This window comes from Orbicella franksi, chromosome 5 (genome assembly GCF_964199315.1).
Source record: "Orbicella franksi chromosome 5, jaOrbFran1.1, whole genome shotgun sequence".
NCBI lineage: Eukaryota > Metazoa > Cnidaria > Anthozoa > Scleractinia > Merulinidae > Orbicella > Orbicella franksi.
The window spans coordinates 21,367,705-21,395,070 of NC_138149.1; the positions used below are offsets into that span (position 1 = coordinate 21,367,705).

Here is a 27,366-nt window from a genome sequence, read left to right on the forward strand (position 1 = left end):
TTTGATATATAACTTTCCGCATTTGAAAACAATTACTATGCCTTGTATAACTATTTATTAAAGAATACTTGGAGCTTTGGTTTTTGTTGTCCCTTAATATGGATTTAAATTTAAATTTTTTTCACTCTGAAGTGCATATTGCATATTACTTTTATCCCCAATTAGAAGTATGATAGGTTGACATTATAATTGTCACAAACCGATTTTACCCATATTTTAATGAATATGTATTGTGAAAGACAAGTTGAATACCATACAGTGTGCAGGGTAATAATTCCTTTATTGTTTACTTAACGCATTTCAGCTTGGCATATACTTACTATTGGCATATACTTGTGCAACCTATCCCTTGATACTCATGACTTATTTTCCCATAGAGAGGCGACTAGGCTATAACATAGCTGAGTGCGTTTTAGAATAAGAAGCCTACTTGTAGAACGTCAGTGCCGTGATAGTCTTGTTAATCCGCGTACAACAAGCGCTTTGAGAACGAAACATTGCAGTTTGTTATCTCTTGTGGTGTTACGTTAAGCGCATACATTTTGCTTTCGTGACCTTTCCCAAAAGTCGCTTGGAGGTCCTTGGATAGCAATAAGAAGGTTACTTGTGCAAGGTATCCTTGGATACTTACGACAGTGTGCACAGAACAAACGCTTGAGGACGACATGTGCACATTATTATCTCGTTTAGTGTTGACGTAAATGTCATATCATTTTGCTGTCGTGGCTTTGCCGAAACTGGCTTAGGAGAGTGTTAGAACAAGGTTAATAAGCCGTGTGTGACGAGCAGTGGAAAGGAATATTCTCCTTCCGCATTATGTTCCCATAGACAAGTACGCTTAAACATCGCTGTGTGCATTTTAGATGGTTTTGAATACGTAACACGCTTTTAGAACGTACAATATATTTTTAGTGAACTAGAAACGCTTATCTCATGTTATGTTTTGCCGGTGTTATGTTAATTCATTTGATTGCGTTAAATTTCTCATAACCCGTTTTACGATTCTCGGAGAAAAAGCGTGAAAAATATACAGTCTATACAAATTTACAGAAACATGCTTGTCATCTTTGGCGGTTTGTTCCTGTTATGTTAATTGCAAGAAATTGCTAATTTTGTATAATCTGAGCACCGCCACTGGTAAGTGGAATTAGCATTACAAAGAAGTGTAAAAAATCGCAATTTTCGCAATGAGTTGACGAAAAATCGTGAAGTTAGCGAGAAATCGCAAATTTTGTAAGTTTTGTAAAATCCGCAAGCCGGTGCTTGCTGATGTATTAGCATAAAGTTGTAAATTTCGCAATAATGTGCGGAAAAATCGTTGAGGCAGCGAATTTTTGTAAATCTTGTAGAGTTTAACGAAAAATCGCAAATTTTGTTAAATTTGAAACTCAAACGAAAAATCGTAAAATTTGTAAAATTTGTAACTGCGTTCGATCCTGGACATAAGTGACTTTAGCATAACCCTTTGACGGACTATCAAGGTAAGCGCAATCTGATTGGCTTTACAGACACCTACTATTGATTGATAAACGGTCTTTGCGGTTTTTACAGTTCTTTATACGTTACTTACAAACAAGGCGTCGTACCAAACCGGCAATATGAAGGCTGAACCTGACGAATTTTACAACAACTTACAGAACGCAAAGATAATTATAAGCAATTTTTAGTGAGAATACACTAAATCTTGACATTAAAGACAATGTCAACTTCAGTGATGTTGATAAAGTACAAAACCAAAACCCTAATAGCAACACAAAGGTTATGTTTTTTTAACATGCGTTTTATCGCCATGTTTATCACCGCAGTTTCCGTGTTATTTCTTATCAAGCTACGATGGCCAGAGAAAAAGACCACAACAACAACTAGCTTTATTTGCATGACCATAAATACATACAGTGTTGCAAAAGCTTTAGTAACCTAAAACTAAAACAGTAACGATTATCGTGATCATATAATAATGTTATGATATAGCAATCAAGTTACATTGGTTTGATTTGAAAGCAGAATACTGCGTAGATCAAAGCAATATGAAATAAATTTTGCTAATTGAATATTAATATAATGATTTGAAGAAGTCATAAGTTCGCCAATGGCTTGTAACGAAGATAATTGTACAAAAGTCGGAATGATATGTTCTATTTTTTATATAAAATTTATTTCTTAGAATAGAGTATTTATTGCAATATATAAAAAAGTGAGATTCGTCTTCAATTTGATTAGATGCACAAATAGGGCAGAGTCTGTTAACCCTTTGAATACCAAACTTTCGCCAAAAAATACCGTTTTAACCGTTTAGTCAGGTTTTTTAGCTGCCATGACGCTAAATAAGCCTAAGTTTTGCTAAAAAAGCTTGTTTTTACTAAAAGGGGAGATTTTTCGAGGATTAGGTACAAAATTGAGCAAAACTTCAGTTACGGGCATGCGCATAAGCCAAAATTTGGACTTCTTTTTTTTTGCCATTAACCGTTCTCAATTTCGTTTGTTGGCCCTTTCCTTTCTGTTTTTCTCTGCCCTTTTACACTGGCTACCTTTTGCATTGTATGTTCTTTCTGGCTGCAGTGAAAAGTTGGATGTTAATTACGGGCGAAGCCTAGAAATGGCCAACATAATGTTTGATTTTACCGTTAGTTAAGTACGTAAGATCAAAAAAAAAAACGAGGGAAATCACAATATTCAGACATACTTAAAATATTAAAATAATAACTATTTTTACCAGCGTGATGAAGATCTTGCGACATGAGAAAAATTTGTTTAACAATAGAGCAATTATCCTTACTTAGAAGATATGAGGAGTAATTCGTGATTTCCTGATTGATAGCTATATAATGAGAGGAAACCTACCAAGTTCAGCTCTACATGCTACATTGGATACTTTATTGCTTAACTCTAAATAACGTTTACAGAATTGGAGATGTGTTTTTTCGATCTGGGAACTTTCCCAAGACTTGAGATCAGATTTTGCATATGCACCCCAGACTTCACTGTTATATGTCAAAATTGGGGAGATCATTGCGTCGAAAATTTTATTCGCTAGGAATGGAGGTAGTTTGCTGAAATTTGCGTGTTTTCTAAGACTGAAAAGGGCATGAAGGGCCTTTCCTTTAAATTTAGCAAGTGCCAATGAAAAGTTACCCGTTGAAGAAATGAATGTTCCCAAATAAGTATAATTTTGAACAATTTCAACAGGCTGATTGTCGATATGAAAATTAGACTCTATACATTTCTTAGCACGTTTTTGAAAGATCATAACTTTGGTTTTTTTTGGATTGATACTTAACATCCATGTTCTGCAATAGGATGACAGAGTGTTAAGGCAATCTTGCAGTCCTATTTTTGATCTTGACAATATGACTAAATCTTCTGCATATAAAAGTGAATTTAATTTTGCGCCATTTGGTAGGACAAAGGGATCAGATAGAATTTTTTCAAAAGAGAATGATATGTCATTAATAAAGAGGTTGAACAGTAACGGACTCAAAATACAACCTTGGCGTACCCCTCTTACGTATGGAAAGGGCCGTGTTTGATTTTGACCAATTTGTATGGAACATGTAGAGTCTGAATACAAGCTCTTTATTAAATTGAAAAAACAGCCACCGATATTAATTTGTAAAAACTTAAATAAAAGTCCGTCATGCCAAACTGAGTCGAAAGCTTTTTTGAAGTCGACAAAACAAGCATAGATTTTTTCGTTGTGGTGATGCACGTATTTATCTACTAGATAAAAGAGTATTTACGATATGTTAACATACCCCGTATGTTAACATACCTCGTATGTTAACATATCCCGTAGCAATAAGGACACCAATGCGCTGACGAATTAAAAATGAATAGAGCATTTCATGTCACGAAGCACGGTCAAAATACCATTAATTACAAACAGGGGGAAACCCAGTACCACGTGAACATCTGTTTCAGTTATAATAAAACAATCTTACTTTGAACCGCAGAGCAAGCAAGCTGACCCCACGTGGACTGTAAGATCACTGGGGCGATCTGCGTGATACATAATCGTGTGATGATGCATGATCGTATGATTGTCATGGTATAGCCCTCGCGCAAAGGAATCAATCTTTCATTCCCGGGAGGGGATACTCCCTTATATGGGCTATATAAGTATGTGCGGCCCTAAAGGGTAGGGTTTTTCAGCCGTTTTGGTCATAAATAGGGTATGGTTTCAGCACTCGAGTATGGAATTGGGTATGTTCAATAGAAGAAGTTACTTCTTCATCATTATCAATAAGACCGAAAACAAAAGCCCTTCAAAACTTATGTTTAGGGCAACTGTGCCAGCCGCAACGATCATAAATAGGGTATCGAATTTTAGGCCAGGTCATAAATAGAGTAGCAAAAATCGCAGATCTTGGTCATAAATAGGGTAAGGGTTTTGGGAAGTGGACCGCACACCCCTACCCAACTTTTCTGGAGTACCCCCCCGGGCTTTCATTCCATCATGTTGATTGCTCTCGGCTGGTACGCGTTCATTTAGTGTTCATGTATAAAAACTTTGAAAATGGCTCTGTGCAAGTAAAATTAAGTTCATCACCTTTTGAAGTGTACCTGCTTTTAGCTACAACCAAAATAAACAAACGAGGCACGAAATAACACAGAGTCACTGCAGTTAAAATAAAAACAACTAGCATGTGCTTTCGCCATTTCTTCCTCCAAACTCGCACCACAGCCACATTTAAATAAGACATTTGCAGCCAAAACGAGAACGAGTTAAAAACGAAATCGATGCTTAGAGCAATGGACACGCGAATAAAGAACTCTGCTATAGACCCCAGACCTTCGTCGAGATACGTGAATTTGTACAGCTGTATGAAGCCGACTGCCGCTATCATTGCTGTTGATTCTCCGAGAATCATCTGAATGCTCATGTCCGCAATAAGGCGCATGCTTCTTGGCGTGCGAAATTTATCTGCTCTCAACGTTTCTTCTGCCTCCCTGTCTCGTTTCAGCTTCCTGTAAACAAAGTACCAAAAATAATCTCGTACGACAATGGTTAACCTTTCGAGCAAATCCACAGCGCCGTGTGCAAAACTCAGCCAAACAAACAGTCTACGTTCGACGAGGTCAGCTTGCAAGATACGAAAAACGATGGCGGAGGCGGTGAACAGGACGCTTAACAACACGTGTGAGTCACCGGGGTGAACAAAATCAATTCTTTGCGCCGCCAAACGCACGATGACCTTTGGTATGGCTGTTATTAGTGGGAGCCCGCCAGCAATAATAGTTCTAAGGATTTCGTTATCTTCCTTTGCGTACAAAGGAATCAGTATATAGACGAAGGAAAGCGTAAGAGGGATACCAAAAGCAAACTGAAGTGTCAGCATCGCCGCAACCTTCAAGGCCTTCTTGACTTTCAAATTCCTTAATGTCTGTGTTTTATTTGCTATTTCTTTGCCGAGTAGGAAACTATTCATAAGCACAATGAACACGAACAAACCATTCAATGGATATGATTTCCAGGATTTGTGATAATTTCCATAAATATAGAAATAAAGTCTGAAACAAGTGTCAAAAAACGCGCAGAGGAGATTGAGGGTCAGCAGATTGAGTTTCTTGATTACAGGCCATCCAAATATCAACAGTGCAACAAAAAAAGTCCACATTTGAATAAAGTAGGCTCCAATTGTCCCCTCAGTAACAACAAATGCCTGAGTCTTTTCAGGAAGAGCCGTCCAGTTTGTAGACTTCCAATTAAAGCATAAAATATCTGAAGCAAAATAATAAATCAGCATCAAAATAGGAAGCAAACCAAGTGCCACTCCACCGACAATCTGTATGTAGAATGCGTGATTCATTGCCTCCCAAAGCGACATCCACCATTTTTTCGGTCGAGATTTTTTCCAACCCATTTTGCTGACGTCTCCTGGGGGTGGATCGTACTCCTGAAAAATCGTGTCTTGTTGATTAAACTTCTTAAAATCCTCCAAAAGATCCTCTCGTTGTCTTAGCGGAGTGTCCTCGAGTGCTTCCTGAGCTCTGCAGGACTCGATCACACCAGCCGTGAACTTGTCGGTAAAAGAAACTAACAGGCCTTCGAGAAAGGACATAGTGACTGCCATCTTTACAGAGAGTTTATGTACGATACTGACGTTTCCTGATTCTTCTTGCGTCCTACAAAAGTAAAAAGTTCTTAAAGCTTTCCGAAGTCTCTAAAAAAAAACTGGCAGAAACGTCAAGTTAACTTTGTTTTTTAGTTGACTGCATGCAGTACAGGACGTTTTTTTGTTTTACTGACGGTAATAGAACACGAGTCACAAGCTGTTTTGGCTGTGCCACGAGCATCATGCGATCAACTGTTTTTGCATCATGGGACTCGGCTGTTGTGTTAGAAGAGCTTTTACTTTAGCCTAACATGTAGACTGACTATCAAGGTAAGCGCAATCTGATACAGAAACCTGCTATTGATTGACAAAGAGCCTTTGCCGCCCTTGCATCTCTTTATACGTTACTAACAAAAAAAGGTGCGGTACCAAATTAAACAGACAATATGAAGGCTAAACCTGCAGAATTTTACATCAACTTACAGAACGCCGATAATTATCAGCAATTTTTACTGAGAATACATTAAATCTTGACATTAAAGACAATGTCAACTTCAGTGATGTTGAGGAAGCACAAAACCCTTATAACAACACAAAGGTCATGTTAACATATCCCGTAGCAATGAGCACACCAATGTGCTGACACGTTAAGAATGAATAGACTATCTCATGTCACGAAGCACGATCATGATACCATTAGTTATAAACAGTGGAAAACCCAGTGTCACATGAATATCTGTATAATAATAATGAAACAATTTTACTTTGAACTGTAGCGCAAGCAAACTGACCTCACAAGGAGTCTAAGATCAATGGGGGCGATCTGCATAATGTATGATCCCGTGATGGCGCATGATTGTCATGTATGATCGTGTGATTGTCATGGTATAGCCCTCTATCAAAGCAATCAATCTTTCAAAGCAATAGTTCTTGGTCAGTAAAGTTTAGTTATGCCATCATATTGATTGTTCTCTGTTTACACATGTAACTCACTATTCAAACAATGCAGTGGGAGATAAACTAAGAATAAAGCCAGGATCCGAGCCAGAATCCGAGCCAGGATTCGAGTCAGGACAGTGTCGAATTTGTAAAGCCCGCGAGTGTATTTATATAGATATATATTTTTATTTATTACTAGGTAAATGAAAAATAGTTTCATGGGAGAGAAAATCGTCGTTTGAATGAAAAACTATTTCAGTTTACGAGAACATCCAGGAACACTGAAAGTTTTTGATACCTTAGTAGACTTACTAGTCAATTTCTTTTCAATAATACTAATACATTTCATTTTGGCGGCGCCCAAGTGTATTTCTACCAGAAAACTTGACTTGCCACGGGGATTCTAATAGTTGGATTTGTTCACTAAAAATGCCGGCAAGGGCTTCGATCGTTTTTGCTGTAGGAATGTATAAGGCTCCTTTTTGTGTAGAGTTTCTACAGCTCTGATACATTAATGTCGAGTTTGATTTTATACAGTGCAAAAAATGTTGAAATTTTAAGAAATAAAGAGGGCGTTTTCGTGCCGAACACGGCAATATTTAGTCGTGCAAAGAAGTTTGATCGGGGCAGATTTTGATCACCTGCTATGTAACCTCTGCACGTAGCGCAATCAACAAAACAACGTTATAATTTGTTATTTTTGGCAAGCTTCGTCCAAACACTTGATTATACCCACGTACCTAAAATTTACTCCTTGTTTACAAATCGTTATCAAAAATTTAGTCGGTGGATGGTTTGCCGGCCGTCTCTTGTCCGTGCGGTAAAGTTACTTGCCCGAGAGTAAAATGTACTTGTCCCAGACGAGCGGACGGGATGGGAGTTTCTTCGAGTCCTGCACTAGCTATCAAACTTTCTGGAATACAAGTTCAAATGTTCAAATTTTCAGATTTCAGTATATGTGTAATACATGTGGCAAGACGCCGCCCAAAGCAATCCTGGAGGCGAAGTGTGTAATACGAGCTCGCCAAGAAGAATATCACTTGGATAGAGGCAAAGAGAACTGCCAAAAATTGAGTCAGGTGGAGGTCCATGGTTGACGCCCAAGGCTCCCCAACAGGAGAGAAGATGGCCTAATTTATCGTAATGCACAAACAAACAAACAACAAACAAAGATATGAACTGTAAGAAAAGTTCTTTAAAAATTTAAAATCTGGTTATTGCTTCTGCGGGAAGATGGATTATTTTTCCAGTGCTGGCAAGAGTTTGAAGTGATATTTCATCAAAGAAATTAAAGCTTTAGTTTTTAACGCACATTGACCTGTATTTCTGAGGCGTTCTGAATAGATATTTCCCCGAAATTGGTACTCTGGATTTAAAGATGCGCCGATACTCTGGGGCTTTCGAATCGATCCGATACGTGGAGCGCGCGGTCGGTCTCGCGAGCGTGCGCGAAAATATTTTCGTGGCAGCTGATGTTCAAGCCCGCCCAAGCGTGAGATCTTGTTATGGCTACACTAAATGCAGATCGCCGATCAATCTTCACTGAAGCCGCTTTGTCTTGCACGTTAGGCTTATTAATTGACAGGAATCCTTGAAATAGAACTTTCTCTTTTCGCAGCAGCTGTATCAGAGCGGTAAATCGTTTGCCATATCTTATCAGTTAGGCTTCAAAAGAGATCGCCAAACTAATACGCGTCGAACAACAACTTATGAATCAGTGTGGTGCGGAAGTTATAGCACTCACTTCACCTTCATTTCATTTCATTTTACGTTCCAATTTGGTTGATTGATTCTGAATGCATTAAATCAGATTTCAACGTAAAGGATGCGTTGCACGCACTATATCTATAGTGGACAACAAGATACCCCTGCTGTCCACTATAGATATACATTACTTTAGTCGAACACAATCTTGTAATTACTGCATACAAACTCAGTCATCTGCAATCCAGTAATTACTGAATACAGCTACTTTAATAACATTCCAGTGATTTGGAGAGCGGGCCAAAGTGATTACAATAGCTTACCTCGAGTCTGTTAATGGCTACCAAATCACTTTCTATGGATCTGTTAGTTAACTAACGAAATCTGTATCATCGACTTCAAAGAAGGTTGCTTTGAATGCTAGAAAATACTACCATTCAAAATACTACCAAATCATTTTCTGTGGATCTGTTAGTTAACTAACGAAATGTGTATAGTCAACATCAAATAAGGCTACTTTGAATGCTAGAAAATACTACGATTTAGCAATTATATACTGAATACAAAATGACAGAAATGAAATATTGCGGAGCCCAGTGATTTCATCAGGGAGACTATCAAAGTATGCGTTCCGGTGTTAGTTTCCATAACGGATTGACTTGGTTGTATTTTCTGTAGTTTTTCTTAAGTACATAACTGCTAATTTGTCCTGTTTTGTAATATTCAGCGCAGTTATATGTCAGAAAGCAGTCACAGCACAAGTAACTGAAGTTTACTTAGAGTATTTCTGATTGATATCATCTTTTATGTATGCGTTGCTGCTAGTAATAACACGCTAAATGGACCTCAGTTGTGTCCGCCGTAACTGCTGTCTGCATTAACTGCTTGATTATTTTAAAATATTGCTTTCTATGCCCCTAATTAAGAACCAAATTCACAAAATACAACCCGGTAATCGGTTATACAAACATCAGTTACCTTATGTATTTCTTCCGTGGTCTTTGCTACGACTGCTGTGTAACATCAAACTGCCTCAGTTCTTCGCTGATCATCACTAAATATTGTTATCCAGTTATTATGTACTGAACATTAAGTATTGAAGATACAACCCAGTAATCCGTTATGGAATTAAACTATCAAATAGCCATGTATACGTTTGTTCAAGTGACATTCTTAGTGGACCTTAGTCGTTTTTGCAGTGATTGCTCTCTAACGAACATTAAACTGCGATGATTACTAAAAAATATTGTTAACCAGTAATTATGCACTGAATTAGTATAGAAAATACAGCCCATTAATCCGTTATGGAAACTATTTAACATCTCTTTCTGCGTTCGTGCAAGTAATAGTCTTAGAAGACTTCAGTGGTTTCTGCTTTCACTGCTGTTTTTTTAACTGCGTTCATTCCTTAAAACTATTACTATTCAGTAATTATGTACCGAATACAAACTAAACAAAACTATCAATACAACTCAGGAATTTCTGTCAGGGAAATTAAAAATCATCTATGTATGCGTTCGACTTCAGTCGTTTCTGCTGAGATTGCAGTCTGACATCAAATTCACTTCGCTACAAAATATTACAGTTGCATTCACATGAACAAGTAGGAGAGTCAGCGTCAGGTCTGGCTGGAGTAGAGCTAGATCTCGGGGAAGGCAATGCTCTGGTCGTAGACGGTACCGCTCTGCCTGGTAGACCGCGTGCCAGCCTTTGCAGACGACCCTCAAATACCCTCAACGGTGAAATGTAGTTGTCTTCCAGCCAGCATCTCTTAAAGAACATGATCTTAGCTACTCTCTTCCTTTCTCCTCCAATTAGAACGTTGTCTGACACAGCCAGCATGTGAGTGACTGAACTCAACTCAATGAACTTATTTCTGCTTCCCCCACAGTCTTCGCTGGGGAAGAATACTTTGCCAATCAGCTGATCTGGGCTGAGAAGTAGCACCAGTGCCAACAAGGCGTCGATTTCTGTGTCATTCAATAAATGGTAACCCATATAGTTCCTCAGCCTGTTGAGGTTAGGATCGTCAAGCCGAATAACAATTGCCACACAGTCAAGGTAGTACATCAGTTTGGCTGTTGGACTTCCTGGCACTGTAACCTTGGTCCCCGCGTTTTTTATTCCAACTCTTTCCCCAATAAGTGCCGCCATATTGTGGGCTTCAGTTTGTCTACAAGATAACAGAGCTTCCATTTGAATCTCAAACAACAGTCTCGACTTCAATTATAACGTTCTTATTGGTGCAGATATTTTTGCATTTTTTCACACCTTAATTCAATAAGAACGAAAATCGTTTCGAGTCTTCAACGGAGTTTGAACTTCCTAGTATTAAGAATGACCCAAAATTACTTAATATTTTCTTTTCGTCTTGTATCTGGATGATAGTCATTCGTTGAAGACTTACGGGTTAAAACTGATGCATGCCGGATAAAAAAAGCCAAATCAGTCGAAAGATAACGTATGAAGAAGCCTGCTGTAAAAGTCATAACACTCATATTCCCTTCTGATCACCTGTTTTCAGTTGTCAGCTTTAAAGCTGCGTCGTTTAAAGATCTCATACGGCTTAGTGGCTTTGCGCGCGCGACATTGAATTTCTTATTCGATTGAAAGACGAACGGAAGACGATGCACCGTTACTCTCGGCATTTTCATTGAGATCAAGGCGTGCGTCCCTCTTTTTTAGTAATTTAAGTGCATTCTCAGAGAACAAAATGATGGCCATACTCGAATGGTTTTGAATGAATTTTGCACAGTCTCTTACGACGAAAAGCGAATGGTAACGAAAGTGACTGTTGTGAGAGGTGTTTGTCATCGTCGTTTAAAATGATTGAAAGGATACTGAGTTAAGTTGATCGTCTCTTGTTAGCGTTACACCAGGGCTAGGGTCTCTCTATTTAATGGACCCTGAGAACAGTTCCTTGAAGACCAACAGGCAGCATACTTGCATAATTTTGACAGTACATTATTTATTGGCGAACTCCAAATTATTTGACATTGCAACTGTGATTCCCGACTCTGATAGAAATGACGTCCGACCCACTACTTGTCGACGTCTACTTCGGTTTCCATAAGATCGTAAAACTAGTACAAGTCCAATGAACAAATCATAAGTGCCAACCGTTTGACTTGCAGTTTTGGCTGATTAATTAGCATGGTCATGCAAGCCTTCGCTTGAATGCAAGAACCAATCTCGCAGCCTGTTGAACCTTACCCTTACTTTTCCAGTTCTTTGCTTTTCCTTTTTAGTCCTAACTGGGTTCAAAATGTCGACTAAAGGGCTTGTAGATAGCAAATTGCTCTCATGTTATTTATGAAAGAGTGATAAAAAGAGTCCTACCTGTGACTAGTTCTGCCCTCACTGAATTTATGTTGGACGCCATTGATTAACATATGCATTAAAATGATCAGCTTAACAATTCCGTTGTTTAATGTTTTGACATCCCGGCGACAGTGCAGTGCAGCTCGTTCGTGCAAAATGATATCCTCTCCTCTGAAAGTGCTTTTCGTTAGGGACTATTAGTTTGATGGCATGAGCAGTTACTGGATAAGATAATTTGAAATGCGACTGGGGACAAGCACCAACAAGCAACTCGGAAATGCGTTGAATGATTTCTATTTCCTTAAACTTGTATACTTAAAAATTAACAACAAAATCAGACTCCGGCAGATAGAACTATGCGTTAACTTACAAACATATGCTTCTGCAAGAGCAAGAAAAGATCTGGGAACAGAGTAAACAACAGTATTAGAATTTTCCTTATGAGCAGGCTCTTGTTGAGCGCTTCCCGAGTATTATCAAGTACATGTAAAGGAACACCTACTGTTAACAACGCTTGAAACTGCGGCGGAAATCTTGAACGTCCTGCACACTTCAGTCAGCAATACGATCAATCTGCAAGAACAACGAAGTAAACAATTGCGCAGGAGGAAAATCGAGAGGACAGACCGAATCGCCTGAGATCGAGGTTGAAGTACTGAAGTTTTTGTTCACGTGGTTTAGATTGACGTCTCAGCGTCATACAAACCGTCTAGAAAGACTGTTGTAATTAAGGTATCAGTAAGGGGAAAATTTGCAATTTTGCATAATTTTACTTTTTTAAGCGGTTGGATAAATCTTAAAGTAATCTTTTAGATAAAAAAAAACTCCACGAAAAAATCTTATATCTGCCGCTAGTTATTGCGCGAGAAAGATTGTTTTGCATATTAATTACTTAATTGAGAGTTGACAAGTTCTGTCAAATGAATTAATTATCGAGGCAAGAAGTCACATGACATCAAGATCATGCTGAGTTGACACGCGATTCGCGCGCCATAATCAGTGCCGGATGTCTTCGAAGAAGACAGAGCGATCTTGCCCGTTTTCATCGGCTAAAGGAAGGCCAAAGAAGGCGAAAAACACTTTCAACAAAGAGTGGGCCGCTAAATTAGCGGAAAGCGGCAAAGGGTTCGTTTTACAATCAAGAAAAATTGCTGGATGAACGCGACAACGATCGCAATCACAAAGCCAGCGAGCAAGCCGAAATGAGCGCAAGCGGCGCTAAAATACTGTTGCGAGAAACTGTCGAAGCAGAGGAGATTGACGAAGAGAAGTGGACGAAATTGACAGGCAGATCGATTGTACAAAATTAGAATCAGCAGTGCAACATGTTTTTTTTCTTACCCAGCTATTGTCATTTCTTCCAGTATTTTTGCCTTTGCATCAACATCAGTCGATGTAGTCCCGTTTACGGCGTCCTCTCCAGCGTTTCCCTTTGTGCGCTTCCATTTTCTCGGGAACCTTCTACGGGTCTTTGGCATGTTAACAGTGACATGGTCATAATTTTGAAGATTAGTCAACCGATACGTGAAATTTCGAACGTTAATATAGTAAATCAAAAGATAATTTCACGTTTACTAACTTTGGAATTCTGACTTCACACATGAAAAAGCGGTTTATTCACTGGTGAATAATTTACCGCGCGCCGTCGCGGAAATTTGTACCTGTTCCATGTTAACTGTCATAGTCCTATTGTTATACAGAAAGTTGATTCCTCTGCGGTGTCTCCCATGGTGTGATAATCTCATAACACTTGGATGCCGCCGAATTTTATTTTTTCTCTGTTTCTCGAAAGTAAAAAATAGGCGAGTTGTACGTGCATTTCGAGTTCCAGGTCGGCAGCCCCTGGACCAAATTGGCTGAAATTTGGAGAGAATGTTGTCAGAACGAACGCCGACAAAACCGTGTCTGCGAATTCTGATTACTCTTTTCATTAAAAAGTTATGCCTTTTTTTTCGCGGGCAGTCCTATTTTTTTCCTTTTTCTAACTTTATCCTCTTGTAAAATAATAACAAACGCATGTGCCAAAAATCTGAGACACGGTTTTTGAGGTCAATGTGTGAAGAAACGGATGCCATGTTAATTGTTTTCTCCGACCTAAATTTAGCGGACGTATACCTTGATTTATGGGTTCGTGAAGCTTTGTAAATATATTCACATTTTCGAAACACGGTAAATTTTTACCGTTTGAAACAGGTCAGGTCATAATCTGTAGTTATTAAGCTTCCAGTAAATATACGGTTTATATGGGTTTTTGTTGAAGCCACGAACGCTAGAGCGGACCGCGCGCGGATGGTCAAATGGGTTATACTGATACCTTAATTTGATTAGATAAGACGTGTTTGCATTGTGTGTGTATATTTGGCTAATGGGGTAACTGATACTATTTAAAACGATTTGCCTGCTGACAGGTACTAGGAGAGGTCCAGATCGTAAAGTCTGACTGGTAGACGGATACTTTTTTTCTGCAGTTAAGCAGTTCTTTCTCGGGAAAGGAAGTATACGCCATGCTGGAATGATTTTAATGGCTCTTGATCATCGTCTCTAACAACTGCTCTTTGAAAGGAAAATGAACAATCACCTATGCAAAGGCCAATGTTATCTATTTTTAGTGTTACATTCTGTAGTTTTGAAACGTTAAAATAATAATGTAATTGCATCAAAATTGCTTTAGAACAACTTTCCATTGAGGGTGGAAAGCAATCCACATTTGTTTTGGTTTTGCTTTGCTACGCCTTGCGATTGGTTAGCAAAATTCCCGCCACTTTCATGTCAACCAATGAGGAGCGTGGTGATCACCGCGCGTGATGTCGTGTACGTAGTACGTACTCCTATTTGCGACGAATTCTGATTGGTCGTTCTCTGCTTTCTTCTGTTGTTATTGGTCAAGCGGAGTAATTACTTTGGTTTTGGCTCTGCGAAACAGCATGTTGCTAGCTGTTCTGATTAGTACACGAGGATACGTAAATGCCGAGTCAGGACTGGAGCTGGGACTCGAGTTAGGACTCGAGCCAGGACTCGAGCCAGGACTCGAGCCAGGTTTCCCGCCATTTTAACCACGTGTTTGTCACATGAACAGTGACAGCAAGCCATTTTTTCAAGCCGTGGCCAAAGGAAAGCTTCATTTTTTTTTTATGAAAGCCTTTACCTCTATACTGATAATATTGTTTTCAGTAATACCCTGACCGTTGCTGGGTTCCCTGTATTGTTCATGTATTTTTCCCGCCGTTTAGTTCCCGCGTTTAAGTCACGTGACCTTTTCCAATGTGCATGTAATGGCGAACGTCGGCAAACGTCGGCAAACGTGATAGTTGTGTGTTTGCGATTCACTCGAAGTAAAGACGGATAAGACGAATAAGACGGATAAAGACGCGGACGACTGATGGAATTATATACAAGCAAACAGGAGCGTCTCATTGGAGGGTTAGTCGAATTAAAGTCAGTGAACTAGAGTGAATCTTGTCTATTGAAACCGAGAGAATTGGACATTCGCCCTTCCAGTTTCTTTGATTCGCTGAATTACACAAGGTGTTTGGAATTTGTTTGGCTTCAAATCGTCGCTCTTGGACCATCGTTTCGTTTCTGTGGTTGGTTTTTGGTACCAGCATTATTTGGCCTTCAGTTGTAGTTTCGAGTTCTTCTATTATTGGTGGCGAACGATTTCTTTGTCGAAACTGCAACTTGGAAATTGCATGATTGTTTGCGATGTCGATGTGGGATCTTAGGAGCGATGATGGCCGAACCACGGCACATGAACACGCGGAAACTCCAGATGAGAAGGCGATGCGTTGGCCTCAGGTTTATTCTACAATGTCAGGAGCCCAGGGAAAAGAGTCGGGCTATTCTACAAGGGAAAATGGAGGGATTGATGTGCGTGTTTAAGAGAAAATTTGGAATGGAGAAGGAAACTTGAAATTGGACCGGAATGTTATTGAAAGAAGACAACCAAAGCTAACCGAAAAGGGCAAAGCTTATCGGCTCACTGAACGAAAAAGGGAAAGAAACAAGCTCAAAAGAGAAATACAGTCACGGATTGCCAACATTGGAACACTTATGGGACTTGATAAAAATTTGGAGCTAGACAGTGAGGAATCTGTGAAATTAAATGAGTGTTTAAAGAGTTTGGTGATCTTCATGAGGAGATACAAGAACTTCTCAGTGAAGAAGAACAAATACCTGACACTCAGGTGTATGACAACCTGCATACTGAAGTAGAGCTTATTTGTGAAACTGTCCAGAAATGGATGATTGATGATGGTCGACGCAGTAATGAGGAACGGAAGTCTACTAAATGGAGCGCAAAAACAAAGAACTCTAAAACTTCACATGCATCAAGCACTTCCTCAAGAGCAAGGGCTCTCCAAGCTAAGGCAGAACAAGCAGAGTTAGAAGCGAGGATTGCTCAACTTGGCAATGTTGAAGCTGCGAGGAAAGCAGCAGAAAGGGCAAGGCTAAGGGCAGATTTTGCTGCTGTCGCTGCTATTAGCAAAGTCTACGAAGATGCGATTAAAGAAGATGAGGAGCAGTATTTGGGCTCTGATGACCCTGGTGAAGACCCAGAGTGCTACCATTGGCCTGCATTGCATGGACTATACCCACAGGAAACATTTGTCAAGGAAGGGCACAGCAGTCCCAGAGCACATGATGAAGAATTATTGAAGCATCCACATGCACCTGATCCAGCAGCAGGACAACGGAAAGATACCTTAAATACAAAGGCACCAGAATTTACCTTGCCAAACACTCCCTTGCAGCAAGACATTATTTATAGCAGTGGGGATACCGTGAACCAAGCTGAAGGAGACTCTCACACCATTGCGAAGGCCAACTACGGACCTCGAGCACGGACGTCTGGGAAAAGATGGAGCTCAGAATGATGCAGCCACCACCTGCACCCACTCCATTTGTTGGTGATCCATCCTGGTACCTGCGGTTTAGAGCTAATTTCAAAGATGAAGTAGAGAATAGAGCTTCACTAACTGATAGTGAGAAAATGAACTATTTAATGACTTACACAACTAGGAAAGCGAGGGAAGTTATTGAGAACTACCAAGGCCTACCAAATGGTTGTCACCTGGCTCTACGGGTGCTGAAGCAGAGGTTTGGACTAAATGCTATGATTGTTGAGGCACTCAAATCTTCTGTTATTAGTGGTCCCAAAATAAGAAATGGTAACAGTGCGGCTCTTCTAACTCTTTCCGACAAACTTCAGGACTGTTGCTGGCAATGATCGAATTGCAGTCAAATGAGCTTGATTGTACTACGAACATGCGATAAATTTTTGACCATCTACCGGACCCCTTGCAGGCTAAATAGAGAAAGTCAGCTAAGTTGTACCATGAAAGGACAGGTGGCAAGGAGCCAACACTGAAAGAGCTTTCTGCATTCATTACTGGAGAGTCCCAAACCGAGAATAACCCGGTGTATAGAAAATCAAGCACCCCGACGGCAAGAGTTGGCAGTTGTAACAGATCCAAGAAACAACTCTTCATGTTGAAACCAGCAAGTGGGAAACCATTTATCACCATGACAACAGAGGTTGCTAAAACACATGCTAGTATTAATTAAGGGCCGGGAGAGGTCTTACCAGCGGAAGACGATCAAGTGGTTGGAAGTGGCCGGAGCCAAGGTGAAGCTTGTAAGGTTTGCAAGGGAAAGCATAGAATTTCGAGGTGTTTAGTCTTTCCGACAAAGAGTTTACGTCGGCGGCGTAATGCACTGTGTTACCGTTGTCTATCTACTTCTCATGTGAGGAAGAGGTGCCCCGAAAAGAACGGTTATATATGGAAAAGGACTTTGCTCACCCCTTAAGTCACCATTCACTGTTACGTGCACCTGGGCTGACAATGCGTGAAGTCATGGAAACTGACAGGAATGTTGATCAGAGTATTCCTGCAAGGACTGACCTGACTGTATACAATGCAACTAAGGAGAATTCGAAGCGAAGTTTTGTGCTGCTGGAAGTAGTACCTCTGTCTGTTGTTGCTGACAATGGAGCCATTGTTACCACTTATGGTCTGCTAGACACAGCTGCCGTTAGTTCCATGATCACGTCACAACTTACAGAAAAACTGAAGCTTCGAGGTACTCCCGAGAAAGTACTCATCAATACTGTGACTCGGAAGAATCATGACTGTGAATTAGCCAAAGTTAGCTTCCTGGTCCGCCCAGCTGATCAAGATGGACCCTGTTTCCCAGTCCATCATGCTTTGACAGTAGAGAGTTTCAATGTGTCAGACCGGTACTGCCCAGATAAGCTGGATCTGTCAGATGGTCCCACCTTAAGGAATTGGAGTTTCCGAATGTTCCAGGGGACTTGAACGACGTCTCAGTCCTCATTGGTCAGTATTGCTCCAGTGATTTGGTTAAACGTCGGTTCACAAACTGCTGTTTATTAAAATTCTTTAAAACTCTATAAACACCGTGAGAACTAAAATAAAAGATACAAATAAACTACACATTAGCTTGCGAAAATAACAGGATATAAATACATTTAAAATGCTTCGAAAGTTACAAAAGTGAAAGGAGAGAACTTAAGATCGATTTACAGCAACGGTAAAACGATATTGTATACAACTTGACTTTATCTGAAACCTTAAGACTCAAATTTACAATTCACAAGCGATGAAACTGAACTAAACGACTAAAGATACAAACCGCTTACATAAACAAACTAAAATAGCGTAAAAAATAATTACCTTGGTGCTGCCTTGATCACCAGAACAATGATAAACTTGGAGAAACTTGTTAACTTGCAGTGAATTAACAGATCTTGTGTCAACTGATCTTGCTAACGAAAAAACTACTCTTTTATAACGCTAGTTGGGTGTCGCGGCACTACGCGTAAGCTTTCGCGACACCACAGAACTTACTAGAAAGACCTAGGGAAAAGGGTAGCGTACACGCGAAACAAATACGCATGAAAAAGCCTTAAATAACTGAATACACGTTCAAATAAACTTCCAATGACTTAAAAATAGTACTCTTAAGGCTACAAAGTATAGTAATTGAGCGTAAAACAGCTTAAATTAGAAACCCTTTGAAAACTTGCGCAATGTTGCGCGTGCAAATTTGTTGCAGAGGCGCGCGCCACTTCAAGTGTCGTACATCGCGCGCGCACGACTTAACTGTTGCAGCTACGGTCAGGACGTGCCACAGGCTCACATAGTGCTACATTACTGCTGGGGAGACAATCCTCAGTCTGAGCCGTATGCATCGAAGACCCCATTTGGATGGTGTGTAGCTGAGCCAACAGACAGAAAGGAAGATGAGAGCAAGCCAGTTGCACTTTCTGCTTTTGAATTTGACTGGGCTGAGGATGAGTCAACCATGTAACTCCCGAGCAAGTAGAGAAGTTTTGGGCTTCTCAGTCGTACAGATTTGGAAATGATGGTGACAGTGCCAACAGTAATTTATCCTCACTGCATATCTATTGTTGCGATCACGGTAGACTAAGTTATGGGAGGAATCCGCTCCCGGCCCCGACAATTGCCATGCTCCACCGGCACCGTTTGCTGTCCAAACCGACGCACAAAAACGAGGAAAAACACCAGGACACCCCCGAGAATGCTAAACCTGCTTTATTCTACAAACCTGCTTTCCATAACTCAGACCCCCCTACTCCCAACTTAAAACGTACTGTGCAAATACAGAAAAACGCTTAAGCGATTAAACTATTGGTTGGATGTTTGCCGGGTGAGAGACCGCGGCAGCGACAGTGGAAGCTCGGGGCATGACAGACTCCAAAAGGTTAAGAGTACTAGCCGCGTGAGAGACACGCGCATAGTGCCTGGCCATGTTGCTACTTTTCCACCCCAAATACTGGGCGATCTCCTCCGGAGAACAACCCAAGATGCTAAGGGTGTTAGAAAGCCCGACCCTGAAACCATGGGGCGTTTCCCTACTACAAAGTTTCGCCTCGGAGAGATACACACGCAAACGATTATTATCTGCCGAACCAAGAAACGGCCTCTCCCCGTCAAATTTCCCATGGTCGGAAGCTCGGAAAAAATATCCCTCGGACAAGGAGACCCCTAGCGCTTGGCAGGCACGAACATAACAATCCAACCAAAAAACAGGGCAAACATCCGGGTCTCGAAAGGGGACAAGAACAAACTCACGGGGAGATCCCTTGCGAACTGTTTTCGTAAGAGACAATCTAATTAAAAAGCCTTCCCGATCCCTTAACCTGAAAACTTGGCTGCAAGAGAGCCGCCCTAAATCCGATGCTCTGTCCCCAGTGAAAAAATCCACAACAAAGAAGGTGGCATCCCTAACAAGGATATATTTACTAACAAGGGAAAGCGACGCACTTGCCGCTATTTTCACCCTAAAGTGACCGATGAGTGACTTGTACTTCGTGAAGAAAAGAGGGACTGCCTGTTTCGGAGTGACCGCCAAACTCGCTTGCTCTTTCCTGGTGAATTTTAAGTATTCCTTTACCAGCGAGTGCGAAACAGGGTTTGCATGATTGAAACGGCCTAACTTATTATAAATAGCACGCACCCTTCCGATGAGGGAATCCGCGGAACCGGCCGCTAAACGGCGGGGGCATTTACAAACTGTCCTATCATATGTCCTAACGTGAACAACCGCTCTCCCTGTTCTGTCTTTACTAATAAGAAATTTAACGATATCTTCGGAGGTGGTGGAGGGCATGGCCTTCGGGGCGAAAGAGAGGCGAGGAAACTTGACAACTGTCGCTCCAAGGAAGACTTTTGCTTCTGATAGGGTTTGCTACTTGACAAAGATTTAAAGTTCACGAAACGGCTATTGATCGCAGACATGGCCAGACCAGGTTGGACAACCAGAGTAAAAGGGGCTCCAATTGATATACCAACAAGCCTGGCAAAAATTCGCATCATGATCGTTTGGATAGAGACAAGACGTACACCGCCGGGCTGCTTTCCAGGGGCGTGCAACCTGAAGAAAAGAACTGTATGTAGGTAATATGCTCGTCTTAACAAAATTGGTGATGCCATTATTTAACAGACGCAACGAAAAGCCCGAACGTCCCATTGTAGCGGTCTAGGGAACCAGCCTGGAGCCGTAGCAGAAGGATAAAACAAAACCAAATCGTCGCCCTTTCGCCCCAGGAGAAATCGATGAACGCTCGTGGCTTGCAATAACGCCCACCAGTACCGACGGGGCTGGATATCCGGCACGATTATCGTGAAGGGGTGCTGATACTGCTGGTCAATAAAGAAACGGAGGAGCGGACCGATAAGCACAAAGGGGGAAAAAACATAAAGGTTTTCCCTGATAGGCAACTGATGCGCAAACACATTGATGCCGGATGACTCAGGGGTGTCGCACGGCGTGAAATGCAGAACACGATTACCAAGCTGATCACGGCGGCAGTTACTGTCGAGTGATATGAGATCAAAGGTATGTGGTCCAAACATTCTCTGGACACGGGACCACGTTTCCTCAGAAAGGGTACAATCGAGGTCTGAATGTCGACGCGAGGGAGCGTCGGCCGGGTTCCCGGCCCGAAGGAACGTATTGAATGTCGATCAAAAAGTTGAACTCTTGGTTGCATCACAAAATAGCCTTAATCACGTCATTTATCTTGGAGTTACTTCCACCCTCGCTCTGTCATGACCCCAACAGAGCTCTGCTATCCGTGTGAACATCAACGCGGGAATTCCGAATCCTTGACTTGAAAGCATCTAAAGCACACAACAAGGCCTTCGCCTCCAAAAAATGTATGCTGCCCGATTCTTCTCGCCAGTAATCTCCAGCCTCCATTCTGCCGTTATCCGTCATCAAAACGCCTCCCCACGCTCGTTTAGAAGCGTCTCAATACAAAGTGACAGCGAAATGTCTCTCCGATCTCCATGGCAAACAATCCGTCCAGTCATCTAAAAATCGCCAATATTCCAATTCAGATTGCAGCCGCTTTGGAATTACGTACAAGACCAGCAACGGCTTTGAAGATTTCGCGAAGGTACAGCTTGCAACCAGCTACAGCCAGGTTGAAGGAAACAGCCTTACCGGCAAAACGCTGAAGGGTTTTTAACGTTACCCTCTTAGAAGCTAACATGTTTTCCCTGAGTACCTTAAATTTGACTTTTTTCTCCTCTGGGATCAGGAAAACTTGCCGAATAGAATCACAGGTGAAGCCAAGGAATGTGACAAACGTAGACGGACTGCATTGAGATTTACTCAAATTGACAAAATAGCCGGCCTCCAATAGCAAGAAACAGAGAATATACGCCGCGGCCTCAGCGTTCTGGTGGCTAGAGGCCCAAGGCAGCTTAGACGATTGTACTAAAAGCTGACCAACGTGGCGATCATCTATGTACTGGGAAAGTGGAAAACCGTACGAACGTGCCGCACCAGAGACTGCAAGGCCCAAATTGTGATAGGGAAAAGCACTAGCCTTCCAGCCAAATGGTAGCGTACAAAATGTAAAGTAAAAACCCTGCCACTGCAGGCCGAAAAAGGTACGGGAAGACGGGTGGAGACAAACGTGCTGGTAACCGCTTTTCTCATCGAAGGTCGTCTGGTAATGCCCCGGCAAGACATACTTTGGTAAGTCCGACAAATGGTCCAGTTTAAAAGGAAGATCCTTGATTCACAAATTAAGGTAACGTTCGTCATAGCAAAGGCGAGGTTTTGAGGGCTCAATGGTGAGGGGAAGGAGGTGAGACCCGGCCAAACTCGCCCCAAACCGACAAGACTTCGGCCGACACCCATTGCAAAATGGTAGTGGAAATGAAATCCGAAAATCGGGCGCAAGACTTGGAGTTTTCCAACACGATTGGAGGAGGACGATCTGAATCAAAACTTTGACCATTGAAATCGCCCTTGAAATGGGCCAAAAATTGTTCAACTTTGACCCCTTCGTTAATTATGGCCATAAGGTCGACGTGCTCATTGTCGACATCGGACAACAACTTCTCCCAAACCGCCGGGTGTGCGTGCAACGATTCCGCCTGAAAATCATCCGGATTTCCAAATCGGAGATTACGCAAAACCCCAAGAGCTGGATTCTTCGCCACCATTGATGGGGAAGCCAAGGGGTCAACGAAAGGCTGGGTTCCCTTAAAAATATCACACCAAGAAGTCTCTACTGTCTCGCGGACGGTAACTGCGTCGCCCAACTTTCTCCGAAAAGCAAAGGATGCAACCTAAGGGAACAAGTCAAAAGCGGACAGAGATAAGGAACAGGGAAAACAAACGAGAACCCAAACCTTCGTTGACCCCAGGCTCCGAACCAGGTCCAGAATCGAGGCACAGAGAAAGCTCCCCCAAGGTCAACGAGGGCGAATGGGGCAGGGGCACCCTGGGGAACTAAAATATATGAGGACAAAGGCCCAAACAAACTGCAAAAAATGGCCTACAACAAGCCAGCTGACCACACAAATTGAGACAACCGATGATGAAATAAACTTTATTAAAGCAATATCGAAGGCGCCAGCTGACAACACAACTGGAGTACGCCGAAATACAAATGCCAGGGAAAAAATGATAGAAAAACAAACTAGCTACAGAGCAGACACTTGACAAAACAATGATCGCTTACTCAAACGCTGGGCTAACTATTACCGCCTCTGAACCCCCGTGGGGAGCGCGATAAGTGAACTGAGAAGGACGGTGATTGTAAAGACATTCGCGTGCCATGTGGCCCAAGCGATTACAAGTAAAGCAACGAACATTTCCGTAAGGCCTCGGGCGGGTGAAACGAAATCCACGCGACTGAGCTGCCGAGACCCTAGAAGAGGATTTCAGGATGGAGGTGGCCTCCTTCGCTATCTTGGCCCGCACAGGATCCCTCACGAAACCCACAAGAAGCCTCTGCAACGACCTCTTTGTCCAGTTGATCCAACCTTGCCCTAACTTCATCGAGAGCCTCCGCGTACATGTCGGCCTTCTCGTGTGCCTCATTCCTCGCGAGACGAACCAAAGACTGTAGCAGCTCGACCGCTCCATATCGATCAAACATGTTTAACGGGCGGTTTAGGTGCCTGCGGAGAGTTATCAACGCGTCCTCCGTGCTCCTGCGCGCTTTCTCGTCCTCCAAGGCTTTCAACTTCCTCTCAAGAATTTGAATACGATCGACTGGCTGAGAAACAAGAAGGAACACGAGGAATGAAAATCACATCTGCTGTCCGGCTGACCAGAACAGAACAAGAACATAATCAAACCGAAAATAGCCCCGGAAAAGAACGGCTCAAAATCGCCACAATCAACCCCCCATTCCTTATAGAAACGCCTCCTGCGTTCCCACTTCAAATCCTGCGCCTATACACGACTTTCATAAATGGCGGACCGCTCGGATGGATTGGTAACTATAGCATCAAAGCGAGGCTAGAAAGGCCTCGTATAAAAACATGGCGTCACTCAAGCGATAAATTATGGTAATGTTTTCCACATCTTTGGAACACGTATAAAAAACTGGCTTGACTCTCTGTTCTTTGTACAACTCAAACTTACTTTTCTATTGTAAATTCTTGTGTGAGAAGTGGAAAATGCCAACGCATTGCTGCGTACCTAACTGTAAATCGATATTTGCGTTCTTCTTTCCATTCAGTGCAGCCTGCTTGCTCATGAGTGCCACTCTCAATTGCATGAATTTTGTCTTCATCAACTGTTAAATTTGCCAGGAGTGATTTCTCTCCATCAGTCAGTACTCGAGGTACAGCCATATCAGCTTCACTGGAGAGAGGAAATCGTGGATAGTTGGCAATGTTTGTGACAGGAATATTATTTCTGGGAACAGCAGTTAGGTCAGCTTCGGCAGAAAAATTTGACTCAGTGAACGAAGCTTGATAGCTCAAAAATGAACCAACAGGGCTCTTGCCAAACTTTGTGTCCACAACTTGAGCCTTTTCATTATTTAACATTTGAGCAAAACCCATGTTGGCATCAATTTCTGCTAGTTCAGTCTTAAAATGATGTTCGTGGTTCTCAACATACTAAAGCTGCTTGCGAGCTTCATAAAGAGTACACTTCACACCATCACGTGAAGTGCTTGGCTCATCCAGCTTTGTTTTTTTAACATTTACCTCCAGTACAGGCTGGGGTACAATGTTTTCTCCACCACCCTTTTTGTGCCACTTCTGCAGTTGTGATGTGCATGCAACAGAGGGATTCTCATCATGCTCGTCATGCAAATGCTTAGTTGTTTTCGCTTCAAATAAAGTGAATTTGCATACCTTGAGCATGAGCGCCGAAATGTGGTTGCAAAATCCGACTTCGCCAGCAACACAGGTGCAACTTGAATGTAAAACATCACCCTTTATGATGCACAAAGCAAGCTTAAGTTGATGAGGAGGATCATTTTTCCGAAAGCTGCGATAACACTTAGCTTTAAAATAAAAGCGCTGCTGGTCACTCGCTGCCATTATTTCGTGGAGATATTCGTCTTCCAGAAATGTCTTAGCTTTTCTTAAAGTGGTTGGCACAGAATGGTGATCTTTATTACCAATGTTTTTACCAGTTCTTGCAATATGCTCGTTCATTTCTGCTCTGGTGAACACTGGCAATTTCGACAGTGAATTACTCCATCCTTCTGTTGGATAATAGACTGAACTCGGGGTTTTGTCACCTTGCAACTGTGATGCATCCTTGCTTGATTCACTTCGATTTCGTTGCTGTTTTCTCTTCGTATACAGCCCATTTGGATCAGGATCCACAATATTTTTATCTCTTCTTGTTTCAATGTACTGCTCAACTCTAAAAAAGAGGAGAATTATCAGGAACACGTTATGTGAAAGACGGTAGATCGAAGACGGGAAGGTATGTTAACAAAAGAGTGTACCGTAAAGTATAGTAATATTTCTCACCTTTTCACAAGCTCCGCTTTGGTCTTAAGGCCTTTTCCTGGGTCACCTCTGCACCGCAGCCAAAACTTAAGCTCTTCGTTTTTTAATTCGCTTGGTTTCCGTCAAGATAACGAAGCTCCTGGTACGTCATCTTCTGTTAAAACAGCTACATTTGTCGAAGTTGTTGGCATGTCGGCCATGTATGTTCGCGTGTTTCCTCGAGGCCTTTCTAGCCTCGCTCTGATGTTAGTAGTTATCATTCCGTCCGAGCGGTCCGCCATTTATGAAAGTCGTGTATCTTCTGCTGAGCTTCAACGTTAGAACTCCCAAAATTTACACTTTCCTCCTCAACACGATTTCTCGCCCCACACTAACCTTCTTCGAACACTGTCAATTCCTTTAAAATCCTTATTTCCCTGTCAAAGCCCCTCATCCATTTCCCATTCTATTCCATTCCGATCCTTATCACTTTCCACTTCACCAATTTCTACTTGTCATCAATTTACTCTTTCTTCAATTTCTTCGCTTTCCCTTTATTTCCTCTCCGTCTTCCTGGGTTCTTATCATATTCTTTGCTCTCCTCATCCCTTTCTTTCCTCCTTCTTCGTTTTATTATTTTTTTTCGTTCTAGTGCTATCTGAAAGGCGCTTCTCTCCCTTTTCCTTACTTTCGATTCCTTTCTCTTTTCCCTTAACGCCATCCAAAAAAGCTTTCAAGGCGTTTCTACTTCTCCAGTCTTCTTTTTTCTCTTTCTCTCTCTCTTTTTCCTTTTTTTTTCTTTGCCATCTAAAAGCGCCAGGAACATATCCATGTCCTAAAAACGCTTCTGCTTCTCTCTTTCCTTCCATCTTTTACCTTTTTTTTTTTTTTTTTTTTTTTTTTTTGCGCCGTCCAAAAAGCGCTGAGAACATACACACGCCCAAAAGCGCAAAAGAACAAAGGGGCATACCGAAACCGAGAACAACGCAACCATGACAACGTGCTAATGAAATGGGCGGAGGTGGCAAAAAAGCGCCGAGAACATACACAGGCCCAAAAGGACGTGCGAACAATCGCGGAGGGAAAACAAACAAGGAAAAAACAATATACGCATAACGAGAAAACGAACCTAAACGGAGCACCGCGATAGCGAGGGAGAAAAAACTCCCCGCAGACCAAAATTAAAACACGACATAAAACTGCACGAAGAAAATAACAAGGTAGAAAATAAAACAAAAGAGCGAAAGGAAAGCCCACGCGAAACGGCGAACGACCAAGATGCAAACGAACGCCATCCTACCAAACTAGCCTAAACGGGGCAATGAAACGTAGAGGAACGAAACCAACGCAAACAAATGAAGATAATGCAACCAAGTGGTGGAGAACGCTGGCAAAGAACGCGAAACACGGAACGCAAAACACAAGAAATAAGTGAAGCAATTACCTCATTTTCTACCACCGGTTCGGCGGCTTCGGCGGGCGGAACAGCCGGTTCTGCAGCGACTGGGTCGTCTGCCGGCTCAGGGCCAGGCCCCGGGAGAGGGGGCAAAACAGGTTCAACCATAACTGAAGAAAACCCACGAGCAAAGAACAGAAGGCTG

General features: G+C 41.9%; 3 protein-coding genes across 3 annotated transcripts; all 3 read right to left on the bottom strand.

Moving 5' to 3' along the window:
* Nucleotides 1-3,702: 3,702 nt before the first annotated feature.
* Nucleotides 3,703-6,434, bottom strand: LOC145487242 (uncharacterized). The gene has a single exon (XM_081465969.1). It carries the CDS (start codon nt 6,069-6,071, stop codon nt 4,482-4,484), a length of 1,590 nt encoding a protein of 529 aa, XP_081322095.1. The 5' UTR covers nt 6,072-6,434; the 3' UTR covers nt 3,703-4,481.
* Nucleotides 6,435-8,930: 2,496 nt separating this feature from the next.
* On the bottom strand, nt 8,931-15,299 carry LOC145487180 (uncharacterized). The gene is made up of 2 exons (XM_081465907.1): nt 12,520-15,299; nt 8,931-10,869 (listed from the first exon to the last, which is right to left on the bottom strand). The coding sequence occupies exon 2, from the start codon at nt 10,848-10,850 to the stop codon at nt 10,266-10,268; it is 585 nt and encodes a 194-aa protein (XP_081322033.1). The 5' UTR covers nt 10,851-10,869; nt 12,520-15,299; the 3' UTR covers nt 8,931-10,265.
* A 6,703-nt stretch (nt 15,300-22,002) lies between these two features.
* On the bottom strand, nt 22,003-25,904 carry LOC145487260 (uncharacterized). The gene is made up of 2 exons (XM_081465999.1): nt 25,808-25,904; nt 22,003-25,697 (listed from the first exon to the last, which is right to left on the bottom strand). The coding sequence occupies exon 2, from the start codon at nt 25,481-25,483 to the stop codon at nt 24,938-24,940; it is 546 nt and encodes a 181-aa protein (XP_081322125.1). The 5' UTR covers nt 25,484-25,697; nt 25,808-25,904; the 3' UTR covers nt 22,003-24,937.
* Nucleotides 25,905-27,366: the final 1,462 nt, after the last annotated feature.

What these genes read in the sequence shown, in the direction of transcription:
- LOC145487242 (XM_081465969.1), bottom strand. Translation starts at nt 6,071, where the DNA reads ATGGCAGTCACTATGTCCTTTCTCGAAGGCCTGTTAGTTTCTTTTACC.
- LOC145487180 (XM_081465907.1), bottom strand. Translation starts at nt 10,850, where the DNA reads ATGGCGGCACTTATTGGGGAAAGAGTTGGAATAAAAAACGCGGGGACC.
- LOC145487260 (XM_081465999.1), bottom strand. Translation starts at nt 25,483, where the DNA reads ATGAACGAGCATATTGCAAGAACTGGTAAAAACATTGGTAATAAAGAT.